Source organism: Cynara cardunculus, unplaced genomic scaffold, assembly GCF_001531365.2.
Source record: "Cynara cardunculus var. scolymus isolate 2C unplaced genomic scaffold, CcrdV1 Un_Scaffold_7603, whole genome shotgun sequence".
NCBI classification, from domain to species: Eukaryota; Viridiplantae; Streptophyta; class Magnoliopsida; order Asterales; family Asteraceae; genus Cynara; species Cynara cardunculus.
In genome coordinates this window covers 1237-11204 of record NW_020203648.1, presented here as the reverse complement: position 1 = coordinate 11204, position 9968 = coordinate 1237, and the positions used below count along the sequence as shown (strand labels likewise).

At 33.6% G+C, this 9968-nt stretch overlaps 1 protein-coding gene across 2 annotated transcripts; it reads right to left on the bottom strand.

Moving 5' to 3' along the window:
- Positions 1 to 612: 612 nt before the first annotated feature.
- Positions 613 to 2947, bottom strand: LOC112504972 (transcription factor bHLH47-like). 2 transcript variants are annotated; one of them, XM_025108924.1, is made up of 5 exons: positions 2824 to 2947; positions 2120 to 2239; positions 1496 to 1614; positions 1140 to 1267; positions 613 to 1059 (listed from the first exon to the last, which is right to left on the bottom strand). In XM_025108924.1, exons 2-5 carry the CDS (start codon positions 2143 to 2145, stop codon positions 739 to 741), a joined length of 594 nt encoding a protein of 197 aa, XP_024964692.1. In that variant the 5' UTR covers positions 2146 to 2239; positions 2824 to 2947; the 3' UTR covers positions 613 to 738. The 2 variants fall into 2 exon arrangements, with proteins under 2 accessions (XP_024964692.1, XP_024964693.1); XM_025108925.1 differs by having other exon boundaries at positions 2120 to 2242; positions 2824 to 2925.
- Positions 2948 to 9968: the final 7021 nt, after the last annotated feature.

The window sequence follows — 9968 nt, the reverse complement described above, 5'->3', positions numbered from 1 at the left end:
TCGGCACGTCAAGGACGGAGGGTTGACGGTCAAGCAAATTGGCTAAGGCCGTAAAGGACGGACCGACGGAGGGTTTGTTGTGGAATGAAGGAATCTTTGAAAATTGAAATTGTGAATTGTGAATTTGTGATGGAGAAGAAACTCAGAAAGACATAACTTGAAGCAGGGACGTAGGGTTAGCCGGTTAGTGTTTCTAATTTCTATTTTTGCTGGATTAACATATAAGAGGTTAAGGGCTTAAGGGGCTAAGGCCTTAAGGGTTATTGGGCTAAGGCCTTAAGACTAAATTCCTAAACACCTCCTTAATTTTTGTAAATATCTCTCACACACACACATATATATATATATATATATATATATATACACATAATTTTATAAAGAAATATATATACATTAGCAGCAGGTTGGCGGTTTGGATTGGGTAAAGTTATGCTAACCCAATTTCAACCCTCCTAATTAGCGATTAGGCGGTTTGGCAGTTTGACGGCTTGTGTTTAATTGAGTTGTTAGCGGATTAGGTTGGGCGGATTTCACGGATTGACGGTTTTTTGTTCACCCCTAGCAGATAGTCCGAAATCACCGCATTTGAACCTCTTTGGAGAATTGGAGTTAAGTAGATAATAAAAGATCACATGAAATTGAACAGTGACCCAAACAACACACTATATGAACCACTCATCCTAACAATACACTATAATGTATGTATGTATGTATGTATACTCACTGTAATTCTTCCTCCTATGGCAGAAGTTGGAAGTGCCATGAATCCAATGAGGTGGGATATCTAGGGTGTGGTTTCCTCACATTTGATGCAGCCTTAACCACACCACCATCACCATCACCACCGCCACCTTGGAAGTTAAGACAAGCTGGGAAGACAAAAACAGGATTTACAATTGGACTATCCTCCATCAAACACTGTTGTTCTTGGGATTCTATAGGGGGTGCATTCAGGTCCAGCTTCTTTTCCTCTTTTACGGTCAACCTCCTCTTCAATTCGCCAATCTGGATTTGTAGACCACAAGTTTCATCTTCAATCTCATTCTTCTCCAATTTCACCTGTTCATCAAACCTATTTCCATCACTTAACAACAACCACATACTCTGAATCCATACACACAAAAGGGTCAATTTCTTACGTATTGTGACTCCGACAATAAAGCTGCATTCTCTTTTTTGAGGCTCTTGATCTGATCAAGCATCACCTTTATAAAACGAGTAGTTTCGCCAAGGATAGAGGCTTTTCCGCTGTTTTGTTCTCCCACTTCTGCAACAAAATCCTTCACACGTGAGTTAATACGTTCCTTGACCATTTGCATTTAAGCAAAAGGAACGTATTTGCATAACACCATGTTTAGTAATCCAAATGTTAGGAACTTGTTTCTACAGCAAACAAATTACTTTTTTTTGGTAAAAATTGCTATCAACTGAAAACTCGTTTGCTTCAAAACAAACACAGATAGCAACAACGCGATAAACAGTAATAAGAAATTACCAAGTGCTTCAGCTAATTTCAGGAAGAGTTCATTCAGATGTTCACGCTTCATTTTCTCCCTTTCAGCCTTGTGGATTCTTTTAGGAACTTTACCCAGATTCTTCTTGCTAGGAAGCAAGCTGCATAAAGAACATCCATTATTATTTAAACGAAGACGATTGTGTCCATTTCGACACATACATTGATACAAACGGATACATACTATTGGACTTGATAAATTAAAGGATCTATTCACATATGAATCAGTGAATTAGACCATATGTGAATCACACGGGTTCATATGTGAATCAGTTAATTATTTCATACGTGAATCACAAGGATTCATATGTGAATCAGTTAATTAGTTCATATGTAAATCACACGGGTTTATATGTAACAAAGATTACATAAGTTTGAAATCAGTAGAACCACTTCCTTGAAGGTTATTTCTGCACCTATCTTATCTATCCCTGCAGCATGTTAAACCATGGATGCATTTGGTTATAACATTGTAGGCTTATAAGTTATAAGATGATTCACCACGGTATATATACACAACTATGAACTACATAAGAATCCAAGACAATACTAACTTTTTCATGTAAAATGCTTAACAAACTACAAGTGCAGCGTAAAATCACCAACCTCGTCGGCGAGTTCTTCGCTCCCATCCCAACTATGTTAGTTTTTGAAGCAATAATACGATCCTCCGATTAATCAATGCTCAGATGCTTATTCCCTTCTGGTCTTTAGCAGAACCCTGAACTACTAAACACAAACAAAGGGGTAAATGCACTTAATTGAGGCACTTCTTTGTTGAACATATCATTTGACAAATTTCAAGCACATATAACAACAATTGACCACATATCTTAGAACATAAGTAACCAATATGGCTCCTAAGATGGACAGAACAGTGCAATCCAACTCCCATTTAGAAGTTATGGCTGCAAAATCTTGGACTTGGTCAGAAGGAAAGATTTAGACTTTGAATTGAATAGATGATCTTCTAGATGATGAAAAGTCAAACTCATAAATCTTGCAGGAACTTATACGAAAAGACGTAACCTTTTAAAGTTGAAGAACAAGATCGTATCTCACCAAGTTTCATAATTAACTCCAGTCAAATTTACACAGCAAACATAAACCCTAGATTTCAGGGGTATAAACCATTCAAAACCAAACCTCTGTGTCGGATGTCAACTTAGGTCAAGCAAATACAGAGATTAGGAAGTAAAACAATCATGAAATCATTAAAGAACGAAAGCAGAAAGAAACAGAAGAAGAAAACCATTAACCATGAGACTTTTTATGTGTCTAAAAGCAGTATGCAAGCAGCTATAAAATACCTTTGTGTACTTGTGAGAGAGACGCCGTGACGCACCACCGTAGAAAGGGAGAAGGGGCGGCGTGTGGCGGGAGAAAAGAATGATTTCGCAGAGGTGAAGAGGAGTGTGGCCGGCAGGTACCTTTCTTGGAGGATTCCATCGAGTTTTATTCCCTTTTCTCAGCCTACAATTTGGCCATTCCATTAGCGTGGCCTTGATTTATTATTATTATTATTTTGATTAAATTGGATATCCAACCCGTTATGTAAGCTGACTTTTCAGAGCGATCATTTGTTTTGCAGATAATCCGAAGTCATCGTATTGAACCTTCGTAGTCAAAAAGAGATTTTTATTCCTTCTTAAATTTGAACCTGAAACCTTCTGATATCTTTAAGTTTTTCGTTTTATTGAACTTATTTTACCAAGTATTTATGTAAAAAAAAATTATATCTATAAATATTTAAATACAAATTACTAATATGTTAAAATTTATTGTTTTTTAAAGGGTTTCTCAAGCTATACATGGACTAATATTGGTAAACTATGATTGCAATAAATCAATTCTAATAAACTCGGTGACTGCACTTATTGTGTACACCTGAAATCGAACTCCGAACATATGAGATATTCTACCACGTCTCTCGATACCTCAACCACTACGTCACAACCGTTATGATTTTAAAATTTATTGTTTGGTAAAAGAAGGCAACAAAATAACAGTAAACGCCTAGGACTGTAAAAATAGTTCAAGAATTCGGTTTCAAATAGTCCGTACTGAATGTATACTGAGGTTTTTTCTCTGAAGGTCGATGTTTTAAAAAAAATTCAAAAACAACAAACAACTGTAAACCCTAGGGACAAAAACAACTAAAAAATGTAAATCATAATGATGAAAACAAAAATAAATTGTAAAAAATGGATGAAAATCATAATTTCAAAAGTAGAGAGATAAAAATAGCAATTTTCAACAAACCACAAAGACAAAAAAAAACGTAATTTACCCTAAATCATTTTACCTTTACTATTTGATTTTTGTTTGTTTTCCATTAAACTCAAATGTGCTTTATATGGTCTAGAGGTGAAGTTTCAACTTTGTTACTAACGTTGACAATATTTAGGGAGCATTCTTGTAATTTTTGTTTTGAACATGTTTTATATGTGGAACAGATGAATTAATTATGGCAAGACTGAACTCTCTCTCCATCAAATCGAGAGAGATAGAAAGAGCGTATAATAAGGGACCTACGACGGATGAGAAAGGAATTGAAGGCAAAGACGACGACAAAGAACATAGTGTACGATGGAAAGATGGGTTAGGTATTATTGAGAGACGGGATTTTGAGATAATGGCATGATATAGAAAATTTGTGGCTTAATGGATTAATATTACCCGATGTGGCATGCTAATAAAGACATCACCTTAATGAATAAATCACATACAAACATCCATGGATGATTGGTCGATTAAGTCTTACAAATCACTAAGCTTATTAAGGACATGTTACTCAGCAACTTAATGAGCTCAATGGGATTCACAACTTATTCGATCAATTATAAACTTTTTCAGACAAATCACCATACAAAAAAGCATTATTGACATCTGGTTGAAATAAAGACCAATTATATTGAACAACAAGAGCAACAATGCATCTGACAGTTACCATTTTCACAACAGGAGAAAAAGTTTCTTCATAATTAAGACCTTCTCTTTGACTATAACTTTTAGCAACTAAACGAACCTTGTATCTTTCTATTTCCCCACAAGATTTATACTTTATTTTTATAAATCCATTTACACCATTTTGGTTTTCTTCCTATAGGTAAATCGGTGATAATCAAAGTCCCATTTATATAGAGAGCTTCCATTTTATCATTTGTGGCACTAACCCAATTTTTATCATTACAAGCTTCTGAAATATTCTTTGGTTCAATAGATTTGTTCAAATTCGACACAAGACAAAAAGTTTCAGAATTCAGGTAAGAGTAATTCACAACTCTTTCTAAGCCATACTTAACTTTGCCTTCTATGACAAAGTAATCAAATTTTTGAGGAAAATTGGAAACTCTAGTCATTTTTCTATTAGTTCCATGATTATTGGAACTAGAAGCGATACCCTCAGGATGGAGATCAGTAATTTCAACACTATTGTCACCTTGGTGAACATCCAAAGATTGGACACCAGACTCAATATTATCCCTGGCAGCCACCTCTGAGCTACTTAGTTGTTGCAAGCTGGCAACTCCTTGAGAGTTTTCAGCAAGGACATTTATGCTACCTAGTTGCTGTCTACTGGAAGCTCTATATGGGTTACTACTAAGAGAAGATGCCTGGTTAACTTCATCCTGAGGAGGTTGATCTCAAACCTCATCATTGGGAGGTAAATCAGTGAGATTAGTAGGTGAACGAAAGGGAGAATCAAAGAAATTAAGAGAATTTACTTCACTAGTTGTAAGGTAATCCAACTGGTTTGAACTCATTTTAAAAGGAAAATCAATCTCATAAAACTTAGCATCACGAGAAACAACTATCTTATTCGTATCAAGACTAAATAACTTATATCCTTTTTGGGAATTAGCATACCCTAACAGAACACACTTTCCAGCTTTAGAGGAAAACTTATCAATGACATTGGTTTTAGATGCAAAATAAAGACAGCCAAAATTTCTTAAATGAGTCAGAACAGGTTGAAATCTATACACTAGTTCATAAGGACACTTTCCTGCTAAGACAGAGGAAGGTGTTCTATTTATAAGATAAGTGGCAGTTAGAATGCACTCACTCCACATGTTTAAAGGTATAACAGCCTGAAACATGAGAGCTCTAGCCACATTTAGTAAAAGACGATGTTTGCATTCCACTATCCCATTTTGTTATGGAGTGTGAACACAAGATGTGTGATGAACAATACCTTTAGTTTTAAAAAACTCACCTAATGCCAAATTAGTAAATTCAGTTCCATTATCACTTCTAAACACCTTAAAAGGTTTGCCAAATTGAGTTCCTAGCAAGTTATAAAATAACACAACATTATTCATAACTTCATGCTTGCCTTTCAACAAATAAACCCAAACATCATAGATATAATCATCCACAACAGTTAAAAAATACTTAAACCTTCCCGACTGGTCACACGATATGGACCCCAAACATCTAAATGAACAAGTTCACCAAGACATTTGTATTTATGATCACTCAAGGAAAACCTTTCCCTAGTTTGTTTTGCCATGTGACAGATTTCACATAGACTTATCTTGTCATTCCCAAGTTTAAGTTGTTCTTTTAAAACAAGAAGAACTTGGTTAGAGAGATGACCAAGACGGTTGTGCCATAACTGACTAAAAACAAAGTTTGGAACAATAGAAAAGGTTGAGACATAAGGTAACTTACTCTTATTATTTTGATCACAAAAATATAAACCACCTTCTTTTGATGAGAATCATGAATATAACATCGAGACTCATCAAATCCTACAAACAGTTTATTATCTTTTAGCAAATTTGTGAACAAACAAAAGATTGCCATTAAAGTCTGGAACCACCAAGACATCAAATAAAGTAACATTGTTTGACAGTTTTAAGTTTTCAATTTTGTTAATCTTTGTCTGGGTTCCATTAGGATGATTTACCTTCAAATTTAAATCATATATGTCAACAACATTGTACAAATTTGAAAAATTGGATGTCATGTGTTGGTTGGCACCAGAATCAATAATCCATCCAGACTTATAAAATTGAGACAAACATGCCATATTAGCAGTAGCTGACTCTTGAGAGTTCTTTTGATCCAATAGGGCAAGAATTTTAGTAATTTATTCTTCTAAAAATGGAGAGGTGGATGGAAGAGGAACTTTATCACTTATATGGGAGTCTGTTACACAAGCATTACTAGACATAAATTTTAAAACCTTGAGCTGAGGGTCTACTTGGTCTATTATTTTGAAAATCTTTTGGGAAGCCAATAAGTTTGAAACATCTTTCAATTGTGTGTTCAGAAATACCACAATATTTACACAATAAATTTGACACTCTACCTGTCCTTTTCTTATTCTCAATAATCTTGCTAAAAAAGGCATAGTTTTGGCTTTTATTGCTAGAGGAGACACCAGAACCCCCAAGATGGGACTCTTCCCTATAAATGAGAGAAAAAATAGTTTTAACATAGGGAAGGGGGACCCTTAAAAGAATGTTACTCCTTATAGGTTAATAAACAATATCAAGACCCATTAAAAACTGCATTAGTTTTATTAATTGAGAGTGCTTAAAAGAGTCAAGAGAAACATTACAAATGCAAGTAGGAAGAGTGATAAGAGCATCAAATTGCTTCCATAAGAAGTTGAGCTTGTGATAATATTCAGAAACTGTACACCCTTTTTAACTCAAACAATTGATTTTTTTGATAAAGATTAAAAGTGACGGAACCATCAACCTTATCATAGGTTTCTTTCAGTTCCTCACAAACCTTGGAGGAATCTTTTGAGAAAACTTGTCCCAATAATAGATCTACTTAGTGAGAGAACCTAGAATCCAACTTAGAACTACAAAATTACATATGTCCCATTGTTTTTGAAGAACATGATCATTTATTGGTCTAATACAGGATCCATCGATAAACCCAAGTTTGTTATTGGTTTCAAGAGCAAGGTCATAACACAAGCCCATATTCTATAAATTTCAGTTCCATTTAACTTGAGATTTAAAATAGGTGTTCCACTGGTGTCACTGGAATGCAAATACAGGGGATCCCCAAAGTCTAATTTAGCAATTTGGGATACAATGAATGATATTACCCGAAGCAACCATAAAGAAAAAGAACAAACAACAACACAAGGGTGAATAGGATAACAAGAACCAGAATTTCTAAAACACTCGAGGTTCTAGATCAAGCCAACTATCCAGTCACACAAACAGAAACAAAGAATAAGCAAAGAACAGACAAGAGGTTGACAAGATAGCAAAAAGGAAGGATTCCTAAAACACTCAAAGGTGCTAAATCAAGCGAACTATCGAGTCACACAAAACACCCTTAAGAGAAAAAAAGTAGAAACCTGCCTATAGGCCAAGGTCACTGATTCAATGGCCTTGATACCAACATGTAAGAAAAGAAGAATTATAGATATGCGAGAGCAAGAACCAGAGAAGAGAACACCAAAGGTATTCTTGAAATCCACAACAGAGGGCTTCAAAACAAGGGTTAGCACAACAGTAACCGGAAAACCAGATAACAATAAAAAATAGATCAAAGGGAAAGGGTAGAGAACTAACTTAGAGGATTTAGACAAAAAAAAAATCGAAAGTAAACCCTTGACAGAATAGCCAAGAATAGGAAACTTTCAAAAAAAAAAAAAAAACCAACAAGGTACATGCAGGTTAGTAGAAGCAACACAAGATCACTAACCTGAACACAGAAGGGTTTGTTCTTTGAAAAGAAGAACAACCAAATAAACCAGAATGGACAAGAATCAAAAACAAAAACGTTACATGAAAAGGAGAAATCGGAGACAGAAACCCCAATTTAGAGGAAATCGCTAGATGATGCGAAGAACGCCCAAACCTGGAACACACAGTCGCCCTATAGCGCGATGAAGAAGACGAATAGCCACCAGGAGGAACTTGTTTTATGTGATTTAGAACGAACATAGTTATGATACCATGTACAAACTTACAAATATATACACTGATTTGATAACAAAGAGAACCCTAGAACTCTTCTCAGGTATAAACTTATATCGAGCGCAATCTAGTAAAACTGAAGAGGCAGAATGACGATTCGTAGATGAACCCAGTTACCAACTCAAATATATAAATCCAGTATAGTCAAGATTGATCCTCCAATTTATCAAGAAATGCACCGCAACCCTCGAACTTCTTGACAGCTACAAACCAGCTACTCAAATTACAACATATAATAGAATCAATCCTTTATCAACAACCCCCTACGAAAACAACTATAGATGTCAAGATAGGATAAAATAAATGCTATATTTAACACTTTGCAATGAATATGATATCAATATAAGACAAGGTTTAAACGAGAAGGCAATCAACTTAAAATAAGACGAGAAAACAATCTAAACTACGTAATCCAAAAAAATCATATATATAAATATAAAAATAATTTTAGAAATTAAAATAATTACCATTTTAAATTTGGTCAAGGTATTGATTAGAACAAAAAATAATGTTTGAATCATTTAAAAATCACATTGTATCTTTTAGATGTATTTATTTTTTAATTTTAATTGGATCATATTTTTATCACGTTTTATATGATTTATTTTAGTATTTTCTAGATACACTTTAACACTTATGATTTCTTTCACAATTTTTGTTAAATATCATATATAATATCTACAATCAATCTAGTCTTCTTACAATTTTTTCTCTACAAACAAGTTGAAATTGTCACATCTATTATTTGACATGTTTTCTTTTAATATTTTTTTATTATAAAACTCGTAAAAATAACTTTTTTACCATTACGTTTGTGAAGTGGATGCATTCACATATATATTAGGGTTTAGGTTACAACATATAACATAATCAACCCTTTATCATTATACTTGTTATTTTGTTTCACTTTTGGTCTCTTAGACTAACTTATGTTAAATAAGTCCATTAACACAAGAGGCATTTTCGTCTTTTTAGTATTTCTTTAATTTACAATTGAAAATTGAAGAAAATATATTGTTATATAACACACACACACACACACATATATATATATATATATATAATGATGTATAATAGAATATAATAATAATATATTTACTTAATTAAAAAATAAAAATGAAGTAAATGACTAAAATATCCTTGACCTAGTAGATAGTTAGTTGGTTTGAGGGAGCAAAAGTGAAAGATTCAAAAGTGTAGTTAGTTGAAAAGAAGGATGAAAGTTGGTAATGTGTAGAAAGTAGAGGAACCAAAGTGTAATTTAGTCTTGAGTAGTTATAGTATAGAAGTAAAGATGTAGTGGATATACAGCGATAGCAGTGGTTTGTTGATAAAAGTAGTAATCACAGGGTGTAATGCAATACTAGCATTGCAAAAGTAGAGTTTTCCAAGTGGTATATCATATAAGTGGAAAATAAAGGTATATATATATATATATATATATATATATATATATATATATATATATATATATATATATATATATATATATATAT

Coding starts and splice junctions, on each gene's coding strand:
- LOC112504972 (XM_025108924.1), bottom strand. CDS start 2,145: ATGGGAGCGAAGAACTCGCCGACGAG. Junction 1,268..1,495: donor GAAATTAGCTGAAGCACTTG/GTAATTTCTTAT, acceptor ATTTTGTTGCAG/AAGTGGGAGAACAAAACAGC. Junction 1,060..1,139: donor TATTGTCGGAGTCACAATAC/GTAAGAAATTGA, acceptor TTTGATGAACAG/GTGAAATTGGAGAAGAATGA.